At 38.2% G+C, this 17,575-nt stretch overlaps 1 protein-coding gene across 1 annotated transcript in view; it reads left to right on the top strand.

Annotated features, from left to right (window-relative positions):
- The window catches only part of LOC126169390 (probable maltase), a 49,062-nt gene that overhangs the window by 12,540 nt on the left and 18,947 nt on the right, over positions 1-17,575 (top strand). Inside the window, exons 6-7 of the mRNA XM_049920637.1 lie at positions 3,786-3,990; positions 16,342-16,516. Of these exons, the coding sequence (XP_049776594.1) occupies positions 3,786-3,990; positions 16,342-16,516 (380 nt within the window). The remainder of the gene's footprint in view (positions 1-3,785; positions 3,991-16,341; positions 16,517-17,575) is intronic.

Here is a 17,575-nt window from a genome sequence, read left to right as displayed (position 1 = left end):
ATTCCTTCCTTTTCACTCCCCAAACTTGGGCTCTGGTATCCAGTTACCCTTATGACTGCCTGATGCTTTTGCTCGTCCATTTCCTACATAATTTCCCTAACCCCATTCCTCCTCTGTGGATCCCTGCTCAATCTATCTGCAACAGTTCAGAAAAGTATCCCTTTACCTGGCTAAAACTCAGCCTCATATCCTTTTCAGAAATGCTGCCTAAGCCATGGAATCCCTCCCTCCCCCCCCCCCTCCCCTCCTCTCCCCAGTGGCCTAACCATAATCTCTCTCCCCCCCCCCCCTCTCTCACTCACTCACTCACTCACTCACTCACTCACAAACACACACACACACACACACACACACACACACACACACACATATACCTTTTATATGGTACCCAAAATCCAACAATCCTGGACACCTCATTGTACATCTACATGGATACTCTGCAAATCACATTTAAGTGCCTGGCAGAGGGTTCATCAAACCACCTTCTCTATTATTCCAATCTTGTATACCGTGCTTCCATACGAGCTGATTTCCATTATTTTACCATTGTGATTGTTCCTCCCTATGTAGGTCAGTGTCAACAAAATATTTTTGCATTCGGAGCAGGAAGTTGGTGATTGGAATTTCATGAGAAGATTCCGTCATAATGAAAAACGCCTTTCTTGTAATGATTTCCAACCCGAATCCTGTATCATTTCTGTGACACTCGTCCCATATTTCGTGATAATACAAAACGTGTTACCTTTCTTTGAACTTTTTCGATGTAGTCAGTCAGTCCTTTCTGGTAAATGATTCCACACCACGCAGCAATATTATGAGAGAGGATGGACAAGCGTAGTATAGGCAGTCTCCATAGTAGATCTGTTACATTTTCCAAGTGTCCTGCCAATAAAACGCAATCTTTGGTTAGACTTCCCCACAACATTTTCTGTGTGTTCCTTCCAATTAAAGTAGTTCGTAATGGTAATACCTAGGTATTTAGTTGAATTCATGGCTTTTAGATTAGACTGATATATCGTGTAACCGAAGTTTGAGTTCCTTTTAGCCCTCATGTGGATGACCTCACACTTTCCGTTATTTAGGGTCAACTGCCACTTTTCGCACCATTCCGATATTTCTTCTAAATTGTTTTGCAGTATGTTTTGATCTTCTGATGACTTTATTAGTCGATAAACAAATCGTTTATGTAGGTAAGGAACTGCAAAGGGCCTATAACACTACCTTGGGGAATGCCAGAAATCACTTCTGTTTTACACAATGACTTTCTGCCAATAACTACAAACTCTGACCTCTCTGACATGAAATCACAAATCCAGTAACATAACTGAGATGATATTCCATAAGCACGCAATTTCACAACATGCTGCTTGTGTGGTACAGTGTCAAAAGCCTTCTGGAAATCCAGAAATATGGAATCAATCTGAAATCCTTTGTCGATAGCACTAAACACTTCATGTGAATAGAGCTAGTTGTGTTTCACAGGAACGATGTTTTCTAAACCCATGTTGACTGTGTCAGTAGACTGTTTTCTTCGAGGTAATTCATAATGTTCGAACACAAAATATGCTCTAAAATCCTGCTGCATATCGATGTTAACGATATGGGCCTGAAATTTAGTGGATTACTACTACTACTACTTCTACTACTACTACTACTACCTTTCTTGAATATTGGTGTTACCTGCGCAACTTTCCAGCCTTTGGGTATGGATCTTTCGTCGAGCAAACGGTTGTATATGATTGTTAAGTATGGAGCTAATGCATCGGCATACTCCGCAAGGAACCTAATTGGTATACAGTCTGGACCAGAAGACTTGCTTTTATTAAGTGATTTAAGTTGCTTCACTACTCCAAGGATATTTACTGCAGCTGACTATTGTGCTCCCGCTGAAAGAATTTCCACCTTGCTGACAAACACCCCCATTCAGTTACCCAAAACCTAGTCTTGCACTTCCTTCACCAACTCTCCATCATCCCCATCTCTTTGGTTTCTGGATCCCTACTCATAACTGTTGATGGCATGTCCTTATATGCACTCATGCCTCTGGCCTTTCGCTGTGAAACTGTAGCTCTCTGTGCCCTTTCAACTCCAGAGCCACTATTTCTTTCCTTATACACCTTAGTGACTATCTCCAGACACAAACTACTTTTTCTTTGAAAGGTAGGTATAGAAACAAACCCATAGCACAGCCATGGGCACCCACATGGCACCCTGTGTATGGGACATGTAAAGGTAACCTTCCTAGCCTTCCAAAAAATCCCAGCCAGTAGTCAGGCTCAGGTTCATTGATGCTATCTTTGTCTGTCATCTGGACTTGGAGCCAAGAGATCCTATCCTCATTCCTTCACAATTTCAACACCTCTTCCATTCTTTTCACCTGGTCCTCCTCAATCCAACGGGCCACCTTCCTGGATGGTGGCCTCACACAACTCAGTCCTCTGACCACCCCCCCTCTCCCCCCCCCCCCCACCCCCACCCCAGAGTCAGCTATAAAGGAGCTCTCTTGTACCAACCATTTTCACCATGGACTAGAATAACTGAATCATATCCTTTATCAGGGCTTTGATTGTCTCTCATCATGCCCTGATATGAGGGAAACCCTACCCAAAATCCTTCTCACCCCCTCCTAAAGTGGTGTTAGTTGCCCACCCAATCTGCACAACATCCTAGTCCTTCCCTAAACCTCTCCCATTCCCAACCCCTTGCCACAGAGATCATATCTCTGTGAAGACAGTCACAAGACCTGCACAACCCACTCACTCGAGCATTTCCTGTTCCACTCCTATCACAGACTTATCCATCCTACCCCATCAGAGACTGAACCACATGCAAAAGCAGCCATGCCATATTCCAACTCTGCTGCAAACGTTGCACGTCTCTTTAGGTCTGTATGACTATCATCCATTTGTCCACCAGGATGAATGGTCATCCACCAGACTGTTGCCAAGTCAAAACTGACCACCCTGTGGCACAATGGTAACTGAGCGTAACATGCTCCATTTCAATAGCTGCTTCACAAATTGGGCCATCTGGATCCTTCCTTCCACCACCAGCTTCTCTGAAGTACACAGAGTTCTCCATGGAAAAGATCATTTGCTCCCATAATCATCCTGGTCTCAATCTCCAGTAGCCCAGTGTCTCCAGCCCTTCCAGTCAACAGTTTCCCCTTCCTCCAACCTGTCACCCATAACTGGTTGCCCACTGTACAAATTCATCACTACAATTTGCCATCTGCACCTCTTAATTATGTTCAGTAGGTGACATATACTGTACCTGATTTTCCATTGGGTTATTGGACAAAGATTGAGTGTAACCATCTCAACATGGTTTCTTCATAAAGTGTGATATTGCCCCTCCCCTCTCTTGAACCCTATAATGTGGTGACACTGAAATATTACATAAAAAAGTACTAGATTTGTCATTGCCAATGTTCACTCTAGTATTAGTTCTTTTCTTCTCTTTACCTTGTAATTTTAGTTATCTGTAAATTCAGGAATGTTATATAAGAGGAAATTTGGGTGTTTTGATCACTGTTACGTGTATACACTATATGCCAAATTATGAAAGATACTGGGACTAGAGGAAGCCATAATGTAACCATTTAGAGCTTTCAATGGTAGCTTCCTGACTAATCTATGAATGCCACAGTAGTTCTGTAATTGATTTGTTGTCATTAATGAATTGACAGTAATCTTATTTAACTGTTGTTGTTGAGAATTTGTAATACAAAGTAGTGTATCACAGATCTGCATATCCAGTCTCTTTCAAACACAGTCTTTTAACAGGATTCTTATGGTCAAAGGAAATGCATCAAAGAATGCACTGCATCAATACGCTAAAAATAATGGCACAGATTTAGTGGATTTGGTACAGCCGACAGAAACTTTCACTCTTCTGAAGGAAGGATTTACTGCTGATGATTTGAATGACATTGTGAAGAAAGTTTTGGACAGCAGTAACACCGGAAATATCGGACGTCCTGTCTGGCAGGTACTGATAATTACTTTATAGATGTTTATTTTTTTCTCTGAAGTTAATAATCTGCAAGATATCTGCATGAATATAATAAAGCATAATATCTGTTTTTCTCAAGTCAAATACTGCTGGAGCTTTAATGTAATATTATCAAAGCATATGTGAAACATCATCTATGACATAGCTAATTGTAAGGTTTTTCTCATCTGTACTGCATGTTAAGAGAAATTGTTTCCCTTATGTTTCGTCATAACTCCTTGTGTGAAAGTGATCCCAAACTCAAAAGATGTGTCAGCAACAAGTTCTTTACTTGAGATAGTACTATAGGACAGGATACGCCCTTTCATTTCTTTGACTTGAAGTTACCAGTCAGCTATTGGAAGACCTACTGTTTCACATGAACTTAAATCCATTATGCTCCTTGGCATTTTTTACATGCACAATACGGCAAAAAATTCTGAAGTGACAGGAAAAATTAGAAAAAAATCATGTGGTATTACCAAATCTAAATTACTGTTAACCATATAGCCAATTCATAAAGAGCAAGGAAGTTTATTATAGGCAGAAATGTTAAAAATATTTACTGTCAAAAACAGTCTTGATCACAATTTATTTATTATGGTGACCAGTTTCGACCACTACTGTGGTCATTTTCAGACCCACGAGTAAGAACCTCCTTCTGGTGGTAAATCACCACCAGAAGGAGGTTCTTACTCGTTGGTCTGAAGATGACCTAGTAGTGGTCGAAACCGGTCACCGTAAAAAAATATTATGATCAAGACTGTTTTTGATAATAAATATTTGTAACACATTGATCACTGTTCACTCCCACAATGTGTTCAAAAGTGAGAAATGTTAAACCTTCCTTTTTTTTGTGGTGAAGGATGTGGGTGCTACTGTTCAGTGTGACAGTTGTCCGGAGGTGTCGTGTTTGTTTTATTGTTAAAGATCATTTGGTAATTTTCTGTTTGTGTGAAGGCCTCAATATTCATCTTGTATTTAAATCTTTTCTAAAGTGAGGTGATAACTGTCATTTAATTGGAACCTCACAATGGAACTGTCCAGTCACATGTCGAAACCTGCCCTGAAATTAGTTAATTTATTTATTTATTTGTTGTAAAAATTTGCCAAGATCATAGTTTGTCAGGCAGCTGGATAACTGTACACCCGTGCCATAGCTGTAGCAGACAATGCATGCACGACTTGGTGGACACATATCTTTGGTTGATAGTATGTCTGTAAGCAGATAACAAGGCAAAATGTGATCCTAATTATAAAGTGGATTTCAGTTTCTTTTAGCAGTTTTTGTCGAATAAAATCGTTCAGTTACAATTTGCTCTAATATGCTACTCATTAAATGTCAGTAGTAATTAGCAGTTGCCTTTGCATTATCACTAAATGTTAGCACATGGGACTCGCATTCGGGAGGCTGACGGTTCAAATCCCTGTCCCACCATGCAGATTTAAATTTTCTGTACTTTTCCTAAACTGCTCCAGGCAAATGCCAGGATGGTTCCATTGAAACAGGCACAGCTGATTTTTCTTCCCCATCCTTTTCTAATCTAAGCTTCTGATCAATCTGTAATGATCTTGTTGTTGACAGGAAATCAAACTCTAATCTTTCTTCCTTTAATTTTATTTCTGTTTTCATTGTATATGCTATTATGAAGCATCTGTCTTCGTGCAAGTCCCAAAGTTTCACAATAATCTGGGATCCAAGGTTTACAACCTTGCAAAGATGAAATACAAAGAAAGGTGGTATGCAATTGAAATTGCTTAATTTTTCGTAAGACTTATATATGTGTTATTTACTAGTTAATTTCTTGGACATTTATTCTAATGATGTCAACAATTTCATTAGAAATTGTAGAAATGTTAGAAGAAACAGGAAATAATTCAGATGATTCCATGAGTTGTGATCTCTATGATGATTGTTGTGCTAATTAAAGTCAGGAACAACAATACAGTACCTTCCTAGCCAAAGAAAACATGTACATTAATAACTTTCAGTGAGAAAAAAGATTGTAACTTTTTGGTTAAACGAAGGAGGGAGAAAGCACTTAAATGTGCAAAGTCAGTTACATTTCATAAAATCTGAATGTTTACATGAAGTAAAAATGTGCCACAATGAAACTTGAAAAAATGTGAAAGAGAAACCTATTCAAAAGCTTTAGGAGTGCTTGTGATAGTAAATGCACCGTAGCGAGGAAGGTCTAGGAGACACTAGGTGATCTGAATTGTATGTGAGATTACCATTTCCAGGCTTCCTTGACCTCGTTAAAGAGATTCAAGAAATTATCAAAAGTAAATGTCACTAGTAGGTGATAATACAGAGAAATTTGTAGCTGACGTAAAGATGAAGCTTCTTATCTCCTAAAAGCTGTGTATAAAGCCAGTCGGTCAGCTTTTGTGCAGTTCACACTTTTATGATTTCGAAATAAGTCAGCTGCCTTGCAGTCGAATCCTGTGACACACTGGTATACATGAACACCAGTGATAAACATCCCTGGATTACTGTTTCTGCAGCTCTCTCTCTCTCTCTCTCTCTCTCTCTCTCTCTCTCTCTCTCTCTCTCTCTCTCTCTCTCTCTCTCCAGGAACATCAAGGTAAATTAGGAGCAAAAATTAAAACAAAGAATGTTAATACTCGCAAAAATCTTGTAACTGATGCAGCAAAACCTGGAAAAATAGAAGAAAATGATTGTCAATGTTACATCCGAAAGTCTTCATAACATTTGCAGAAAATAGTCACTGCTTTTGGTGGATTCTTGGCCTGGACACACCATCACCTTTGTCCATAAGAGGACAATGAAAAGACCATTAATATAATATAATTTCCAATAGCTCTTTCTCATTTCAGTTTTATCAGCAGAACAGTATTGTTAGATTTTAGTCATTTCTGCTTTGTCAGTTTGCATCACCACATTTTATAAAATTGATAAAGTATGCCTAGTACACAGCACAATATGCGGAACAGTGCCCATTGTCATTCCTAACTTCATTCACGATCTGTCTAAATAAAACTGGTAGTTACTGTGAAGTGCCTGAATGCATTAAGTTTTCTTTTATCAGATGTGCCTGACATAAGGAAAATGTTTGTTTTTATCACTCAATAAACACTTAGCCTTTTTTTTGTGACTACTGGGAATAAACAAGAAACTTCTTCATTACTAGCAAAATATACATTAGTGCTACATGAACTGTTATGAAATATTTAATATCCACAACTTAGTCCTGATTGATGGAAGTCTTCTGTAATGGAACATCATACACTGCCTTGATTATCTTTCTTTCTTTCCCCTGCTATTCACATGTATAACAATTACATCTGCAGCAGTTTAGCTGTTGATATGAAGTGCAAGTTATTCTAAAAATTAATGATTTGAGACCTTTTCTGTATGGTTTAAGTGTCTAAAATCCACATGTGTGCACTTTGGACTTTACGCTACATGGGATATGCCCTCTTGTCATGCCTGCATCTGCTTATTCGCTGATTATGTCCTAGGCAGGAAGGGCTGTACAAACAATTGCTATAAGTGATCCTTCATGCGGCAAAAACGAGTAACTTTAATATCTTTCAAAAATATTTGCCATGCATCTTAACAGCTAAAATTTTAACACTGTATTTCTTTCAGTGCATTCGTCCCGCGTGAAAAATTTCTGGATAGGTTTAGACATATTGGATTGAACCATTCTCTTGTCAGACTTCAGCAGAAGATGCAGTAATCTGTATAAAGTGCTATCTGAAAAAAGCTGCACAGATATTCAGATCTTGATAAGATTTCAAACTTGTTGAAAGAGTTGCAACTTCCTTTAAATATACAGTAATTAAAAATTGTGCTCTTCACAAAATAGAAATCCTATGATGGCAGGATCATTGAGTCGCAGTTGGATATAGGCAACACATACGATGTCGTGCTGAAAAGTACTGCCTCCAAATTTTTTATTGAAAACTCATACAGTTTTTCAAATAAATGAGTTAACATATTTGCAGCCCTCTGCCACTCTGAATTGTAGCATATAACATGGCAATGCGTAATATGTGAAATAGCATCTACATCTACCTTTACACTCTGAAAACCACTGTGAGCTGCACGGCAGAGGGTACGTCCCACTGTACCAGTTATTAGGGTTTCTTACTGTTCCATTCACATATGAAGTGCAGGAATGATGATTGTTTGACTGTGTGTGTGTGTGTGTGTGTGTGTGTGTGTGTGTGTGTGTGTGTGTGTGCAGTAATAATTATAATCTCATTCTTCCACTCTATGTGCACGATATGTAGGGGATTTTAGTATATTCCTAGAGTCAGCATTTAAAGGTGGTTCTTGAATCTTTGTTAATAGACTTTCTTGGGATAGTTTATGTCTATCTCAAAGTGTCTTCCAGTTCAGTTCCTTCAGTATGTTGTGACACTCTCCCATGAGTTAAACAAACCTGTGACCATTCGTGCTGCCCTTCTCTATGTACGTTCAGTATCCCCTGTTAGTCCTATTTGGTACTGGTCCCACACGCTTGAGCAATATTCTAGGATAGATTGCACAAGTGATTTGTGCACTGATTGCACTTCTCCAGTATTCTACCAATAAATTGAAGTCTACCACCTGCTTAACCCATGACTGAGCCTGGGTGCTCATTCCATTTCATATCTCTACAGTGCGTTACATCCAGATATTTATGAGTTGACCAATTCCAACAGTGAGTTATTAATGTAATAATCATAGGATACCTTATATATATATATATATATATATATATATATATATATATATATTGTACAATTTTACATTTTTGACCGTCTAAAGCAAGTTGCCGGTCTTCGCACAACTTTCAGATCTTATCAAGATCTGACCAAGTATTTATGCAGCTTGTTTCAGATAGTACTTCATTATAGATAACTGCACAATCTGCAAAAATCCTGATGTTACTACTGATATTGTCTGCAAGGGTTACTTCTGATATTGGGATAAATGGAAGATCATTTGACAGTGTTCCACTAAGGTAGTCATTGAAGGCATCACACATTGCTCTCTTCACAGACAAACGTGTTTCATTCAGCATCTATCCATCTATAGCCCTATGCTTTGTTTCACACCTATTATGCAATAGTCGCTGTTTCTTTAAAAGTTTCTTTACAGTGCTGTATTCCATTAAGGTTTCCTCACATTATGGACTGTTCTACTGGATACATATCTATCCAGTGTGCATTCAGCTGTTCTTTCAAACTTGAGCCAGAGTTCCTCCATATGCTCCTGACCTTTGCTGAAATTTTCAAGTTCCTCATTGAGATATGACACTACTGATTTTTATGCAGGTTACTGAACACACGTTTCCCTGCTTGGTTTAGTTGATCTGTGTATGTTGGTAATCATTGTTGCCACAACGATGTCATGGTAAGTGATACCAGTTTCAATGTGGACATCCTCAAAGAGGTCAGGTCTATTTGTTGCTTTTAGATCCAATATGTTTCCATCATGAGTGACGTTCCAACCTACCTGTTATAGGTAGTTTTCAGAGAAGGCATGAAGTACTGTCTCACAGGATGTCCTACCATGCTCACCACTGATAAATTGTAATTTTCCCAATTAATTGTTGGATGAGTAAAGTCTCCACCAATGATTACAGTATGATTGGGGAACTTGCATACAAGTGAACTGAGGTTTTCTCTAAAGTTTTTGGTAATAGTGTTTCGAATTCAGTGTGTTCACCCACACATGGAACACCTCCATTCAACATGACAAAGCCAGACCACACATGAATGCTGTGACACCTGCAACAATCCAGCCAGCCTCTTGGGTTCACTGTCACTGATCACCTACCATAGAGTCCCAACTTGGTCTCATCTGATTTTTATCTGTTTCTAGAACATAAAGAACACATTCAGGGACTTCACTTTGATAGTGGTGAAGCAGTGTAGGCAGAGATGAGGTTGTGGAGTTGCCAAGATGACAGTTGAGAAATACGTAGACATGGACAAAAATGAAGTAAAATGTTAATGTTGATTTTATTTAAAAAGCTTTGAGCTTTCACATAAAAATTCAGACACAATACTTTTCAGCAAACCCTCATACAAATACCTGGATGTCCCTCATACAAATACCTGGATGTAACAATTTTTGGTGGCTCAGCAGGTCTAGTTAGAGATTTAGCAGGTGGAAAATTTCAGTTCATTTGTAGGATAAAGGAGATTGCTTACTAAACAATCATGCAACCCATCTGAGAATACTGATCAAATGTGTGGGACACATGTTAAATAGGATTAACAGATATCAATCATTTACAGAAAAGAGTTGGACAAATCTTCACAGATTTGATTGAGCCATGGAAGACACACTGAAATGTCAAAAAATCTGAATTGCAGACAGTTGAAGGTACGTAACTATTGTGTGAATCTCTTAGTTCAGGGAACAGTTACAAGAACGAAATCGGGGAATGTACTACAGCATCCTGTGCATCACTTCAGTAAGGACAGTGAAGACAGGATTAGAAGGCACTCCATATGCAAATGCAATGGGGAAAAACTGCAATGGTGGTACAGTGGGGGGAGGGGGGGGGGAGTATACTTGATCATGCACTTTAGTGGTTTGTAGAGTATAGATATAGATTTATTGGTCAGTAACACTTGTTAAGACTAAAATGTTAGAAAAATCAAACCTTGCACCTTTCATCAAAACAAAAAATTAAATATATCACTGGTAAAGACACATAATTGCCTATTTATAGTAAGTTAATGAACAAATTTATTAACATTTTTTTCTCATATTTTTGAGTGTGTCACTCATTTAAGTTGCTATAAGTTTGTGTTAGCTCCATGCTGCAATTACTAGTTGCAAGGCATTTCTTTCTATTGGACTTGCTCCTCTGTTACGGACTGTACAATAAATATAATAACCAATGTGTAGGGGCAGGAAAATTCTATGAAAATGATACCCATGAAATTAATGTTGTTTAGCAAAATAACACAAAATCTGATTTTCTGCCACTGTCACTGTGCTCCACATAACACACTTCCCCTTTCTTAACAACCACTGACTATACCCTGATGTGGACTGGCTCAAAATAGCCTGCACATCATTTCCAACAGTTTTTTTGTTTTAGTTTTAGGCTTCTGTAAGATGTGGCGAGGCCCTTTGCCATAGCCATAGCATTTAATTGTCACTAGTTGTTTCCAAATGTCCTTGTTTTACTTAGCTCATCCTGATATGGCTGAATATGGAATAGATTCAGTACTAATAACCTGGTCAATTTCCCCTCTCCAGAGACCATTAATACGAAATTGTAAAGGCATGTTGTCATGTATCCAACTAGAAAAAATGGCTCTGAGCACTATGGGACTTAACATCTGAGGTCATCAGTCCCCTAGAACTTAGAAACTACTTAAACCTAACCAACCTAAGGACATCACACACATCCATGCCCGAGGCAGGATTTGAACCTATGACCATAGCGGTCGCGCGGTTCCAGAGTGAAGCGCCACACCGGCTGGCTATCTAACTAGAGCTCCCTTCCTCTGATGACTAACACATGAAGGTAAATCATTAGCACATGCTTATGGATTGTAGTTTCTCAATAATACACAATTAATAACAAGTAAAACTTCAAAAACATAGTGTTCAGATCTTGATGCATCTGGCATTTAGAAAATTACCTGCAGCCAATCCAACAAGTGTTATGTAGGTTAAACAGTCAAAGATTTCAGAACTCTGTATAAAGAACACATGGACTGGATAAATGTAACAAGTCAGCAGTAGCAGCACACAATAGACGCAGGCCACCCTTTGAAAATCGATGACAACCTGGAAATTTTGCACAAAATCAGAAAAAGTAAAACAGTGGATGTCATGGAAAAAATGGAAATAATTTTTAATAATAATTAATATTCTTAACGTGATAATGGAATTCAAACACTCAGAAATCTTCAGCAGTCTTAAGCCAGTTCTAATGCTGTATATTTAATGTACCATTGCAAAATATCACTGTAAACTGCAATAGTCGATACTCGTGCACATGATGCAAGGCGACCAACCCACCAGGTTAGCCGAGAGCGCTAATGCGCTACTTCCTGGACTCGGATAGGCGAGCTGGCTCCGGATCGAATCTTCCCAGCGGATTAACGACGAGGGCCTGGATGTAGTTTTTAGGCATTTTTCCACATTCCACTAGGTGAATTCTGGGCTGGTCCCCACGTCCCGCCTCAGTATATGACTGTCATTTGAAACACGTTCGCACTATTTCATGATTTACACTAGATGCAGACAGCTAGGGTACACTGATTCCATGCTGGAAAGGGGGGGGGGGGGTCCGGGTTGGCGGCAGGAAGGGCATCCTGCCACCCCTTCTAATCAACCATGCCAAATCAGATTGTAACCATGCTGACCCTGCGAAAACTGGGGGACTGAGGCACAAGCGAAAGAATGCTGCAAGGAGACTATTTTGTATTAAGTATATAGTGTTTACATGCGTGTAGAAAAATTTGTGCAGTGAATTACACCAAAAAACAATTTCAAATTTAATAGTGCAGTCTTACACAGCAGCTCCATCAGTGTACGTATGCTGTAAACAGAGCTTTGTTATTCCAAAATCTTGAGAAAAACCATCATGTATATAAAAAGTATATTGCACAATTTTCACACCAAGTGGTGTAAAGCTATCTGCATCCCATACAGGATGAGGTGTCAATCATTATAGAAAACAAGAGGCAGATTCACACCAACAGAAGACATAAATTTCTCAGTAACTCGTTGCAGAAAATACAAACAAATAATAATATTCAGTATTCACAAATCACACATGTATGAAATATGAAAGAGATATTTAACATAAGAAAGTGTTTATCCTTTAACATAATTAAGAAATTAATTTCTCTTTGTCTCTTAAATTGGTAGAATCTGTTATAGCAGTTTTATCTCCCAATTAGATATTGTCTGTGAAGGGGCAGCAATTGTTTTCTGTATTTTGAGGCAGACCTAATGGGTCATTTTTGATAAATTCCACAGGTTATCCGTAGGGACAAAGTGAGAATGTCACTGCCCTACTATCATTTATTTTATCTCCACTTATTTGCACTGAGATGCCAACATGTGCTGAATAGTAAGGTTTTTTGGGAAATGACTTGCAACATTCTAAGTTTTATGGGCAATGTAGCTATAATGAGTAGCTGCACAGTGATACCTTCTCTCAACTGTTTCTCACACTCTCTAGTTTTCACTAGAAAAGGGACAACTGCAAAAAGTACAAACTAAACCAATACTACTTAGAGACAGCAGCTAGTGATGGAAGCAACAAAGTGAAAACAACAGATTGTCAGTTGTAGTTTTACTTATAGTTCATTCATTTCTTTCAAGTGAAACTAATGTGTGGGAGCAACCAAATGCAAATGGTAGACACTTTCTTCTTGAGTGAAACCAGTCTGTAGGTCTTCTGTCAGTGGAACCATGTACTGTTTGCCCTTCAAGCCGATACCATTCTTTAGTGCTGTATAGTAGCAATTCCATTAGCTATTGGTATACAACTGGGGTACATGTACCATAGAGGGTAGTTAGAAAAACAAAACACACACACACACACACACACACACACACACACACACACACAAATCACAGAGAGAGAGAGAGAGAGAGAGAGAGAGAGAGAGAGCAAGCATCTGTGGGGGTATGATATAAGCAAATTCATTTGATTATGTACTGAATATAATAATTGTTCTTGTCATCATTTAAAGCTGATTAATATATTGCTGTGAATTATGTTGTTCCAGGTGTAATTAAAATGTATCTAATTCAGCTGATGTATCAATGGGAGTATGAAGTTGATCAAAAAGCTTCCTTAGGAATATGTGAAAAAGAAAGGAACAGTGCCAAATTTTAGCGATGCATTTTACTGAAAAGCTGTGATGATGCCCCTTAATTAAAAATAATTTAATTTAGCTCTTGAACACTTACTCGGCCTTTTGTGTGTGTGTGTGTGTGTGTGTGTGTGTGTGTGTGTGTGTGTGTGTGTGTGTGTGTGTGTGGAGGGGGGAGAGGTAAATATTGTGCAGAAAATTGCCTTACCAGCAACATTCGCACAATTCATACCCGTGCGCACGAATCTGTTTTAGAGCCTTCGAAAACTATCACATATAGTATTTACCAGTCATGAAGAAGTACTATTCTCCTTCACACACTGATACTTGAATTTCACCATTAAGCCTATCTCTAGCCATCACTGTAAGCAGTACGTCGCCACATTTTCATCCCTCTGGACAGCTGGGAGTGACAATTGTAGTTGACCGGCCCCTGTTGCATTCAGTTCTGAGAAGAAGTATTTCATTGTTTTGGCATTGTGAAATCATTATTGCTGACTGCCCGCTGTTATTGCCTGTTGCCACTGCTATTGTCATTTGGATATTTGCTTTTTTATTTAGTTCCAATAAGTATCTTTCAGTTTAGTTATTGTCCATGTTTATAATTAGCATTTACTTAAGAAAGAACTTTGTCTCGATCAAAATGCTGACAAGTGTAAGAATAGAAAAGAGAATGTGACTGAATAACGATTTATCCTAAAGAGAAATTCAATGTGGTGTACAGTATCTGCAAGGGTGATTCACAGTATGAAAATACATTAATTACAGATCAAATAAAATTAATGGATGATGAAAAATATTTCTTGGGAGAAAAAAAAAATTGTGACAGGTGACAGTATATGTTTAAAAAGCAAGTGATTTAAATCACCAAACAATTAAGAAAGTTTATCTGATAATCTTTCTGTTCACCTCACTTGAGTGTTTACCAAAAGAGAACCATTGGTGATGGATGCAAACCAGTGGAAGAGAAAGACGGAGCTTCAATAAATTAAAATAAATAAGTTTTTTCAACAGGTCAAATGTGTTGCAAAATAATTTGTTTAAAAGTAAGAAATAACATTCAACACACATTTGAATGAAGCAAGAAATCTTGTACAGCAAATGAGGTGCCATTTGAGAATTTATAGTTCAGTGTGAAAGAATGCATGATCTCAGTCGGCACCTTATTTTCCTTAGATGGTTTTGAGCATCATTCTTACTTTTATACAAATGATTCCAAAAAAACATTTACCATCTTTCAAAACAAGTTTTGTGCTTTGAGTATTTATTCTCAGCTCATAAACACATACTGTAGATACACAAGCTAATGATCAAATTATGGAATCGACAACTTACACTGATGAAATGCTATGCATGTGGCAAACTTGTACCTCAGGCACACTCATACAGAATTTTGCAGTCCCGGAGCTACTCAGGGTGGCTTAAATATCATTCTGTGTTTAGGATGTTAGGTACAGATTACTCTAAAACACACACTAAAATAGTATAATTACATGTATGCCAAAAAATAAATTCTCAGAATAAGAAGAAACACCTAAATTCTTAACATACTATATATTTGAATTGATTGATTGATATGTAGTTGTTCAAAAAAAATGGTTCAAATGGCTCTGAGCACTATGGGACTTAACAGCTGTGGTCATCAGTCCCCTAGAACTTAGAACTACTTAAACCTAACTAACCTAAGGACATCACACACATCCATGCCCGAGGCAGGATTCGAACCTGCGACCGTAGCAGTCGCGCGGTTCCGGACTGAGCGCCTGACCCGCTAGACCACCGCGGCCGGCTGTAGTTGTTCACTTTGAGCAAAGCAATGAGTTTTTTTGAAGTGGAGTACTGAACATTACATGCCGATATAATGTGAAGGAATATTTCTCTCAGGTGTGCTGGTAAGTCTCTCTTGCTTGCTCATGTTAGTCTTCCTTCTGTTTCCTTTTATTCAAGAGTTCAAAATTTATTTAATACTTAACATTCTTGTAACAAGAATGCAGTTCTGACAACCTCAACTAGTTAAAGAGCAAGAGAATCAATATACAAATAAAGTTACACTTCATCATGAGTGCCACAGGAACCTAAATAGATTAGATAACTTAATAAAAAAAATAATTGTGACTAAAAGGGTTATTTATTATATTTCCTGTGCATCCAATAACCATGTATGCAATTGTGAATTATGGATTGTATTCTTTTGGAGGAAATTATTGGATTTTATTCCTTGTTACACACTGCTCTGTAGTCCACAAATTACTGTAGAATCTTTTAAATTTGCAAAATACTGCTTTCTTCAAAAGCTGTAATATATTGTTCCTGTAGCCTTTTTAGGCCAAAGACAAGGGTATTTACTTTTGAGTAAAGCCTAATAATTTTTCAAATTTTTTTCAGGCTATGAATATAATAGATGTTAGCAGGTGTTTCTTTGTTGTTGCAACTGAATTTTTTTTTTCTCTGCTCTCAGAAGCGGATTTTACATACCGTACTATTGATAACATTGTTTAAAATGTATGAAAATGAAAATTTCTTTGGCAGTTATCGGGTGGACACAGCGAACGTATTGCTACACGTGTTTCGAGAGAAGCTGTGGATGGCCTTACCATGATTGTTATGCTGTTGCCGGGAACACCAATTACCCTGTATGGAGATGAATTAGCAATTGAAGGAGCAAGTAACATATCAATGCCCTGGAACAACTCGTCACAAACCGGTAAAATTACAAATAATGTATATTTTTAATTTTATCATTGTGGTGTTTCATAATTAAATCCTTCCTTTGTATACAAAATAATACCCACAACAAATATTGTGAAATTCTGATTTGCTAGTTAAATTTCTAGTATCTGCATTGTTGTACATTACGTAAATGAAGGAAATGTTTAAAAAAAAAAAAATAGGAAATGTGAAAGTAGGTTGAGTTATGTGCTATCTTCTTAATCAGAAAGTTCTGAAACTCAGTCCCCACTAGTCAGTCTTACTTTATCATCTCATTTGGTAAGTGTCTCCTGACATGGGGTTCTGGGCAACTTTTCCGTAAGTCTCCTTATTTTCTAAAAGTTCCTTCTGCTTCAACCCTTCTGCTCATAAAGCTTGCACATTTCCTTAACTCTTACGTGTTCTCTCCTGCCATTGCTTGATGAGGAGATTTTTTTTATCCATCCAATTATATTTTCAAAAATTGATTACTTTTGCTGATAAACTGCACTTTTGGTTGAGTACACCAAGACAAAGTGACTGGGCTTCACAAAGCATTTGTTGAAGGGGGCTGGGCAAATACTGTGCTGAGTCTGTTCCACTGTGTGTGGTCAGTAGTGAACAAAGAACCGAAATCTGAACTGTAGTATCTTTACTTTTTTGTGGTTTTAGGGCGCACAACTTCAGTGGTCATTAGCGCCCTGACGATGTTAAGAATGCACCGTGAGGCACAAGTTTACAACAACTAAAAGGGAAAACACGATAAAAGACAGACTGACAGGCATAGGATTAATAAACAGCATCATCAAATGTCCTTAGTGAGGTTTGTCAAATTGATAAAACGAAGAACACGAGCAGCTGCTCGTGGGTCATCCGCTAAAATGGCATCTAAAGTACATGGCAGGTTAAGATCGAGACGCAGTGCGTTAAAATCCGGACACGACAGTAAAATGTGGTGGACCGTCAGCAATTGCCCACAATGGCAGAACGGCGCCGGCGCAGCCGTCAGCAGATGGCAATGGCTGAAACGGCAGTGTCCAATTCTTAACTGGGCCAAAACTACCTCCTCCCGCCG

This window comes from Schistocerca cancellata, chromosome 1 (genome assembly GCF_023864275.1).
Source record: "Schistocerca cancellata isolate TAMUIC-IGC-003103 chromosome 1, iqSchCanc2.1, whole genome shotgun sequence".
Classification (NCBI taxonomy): Eukaryota; Metazoa; Arthropoda; class Insecta; order Orthoptera; family Acrididae; genus Schistocerca; species Schistocerca cancellata.
This window is presented reverse-complemented; position numbering and strand designations above follow the sequence as displayed.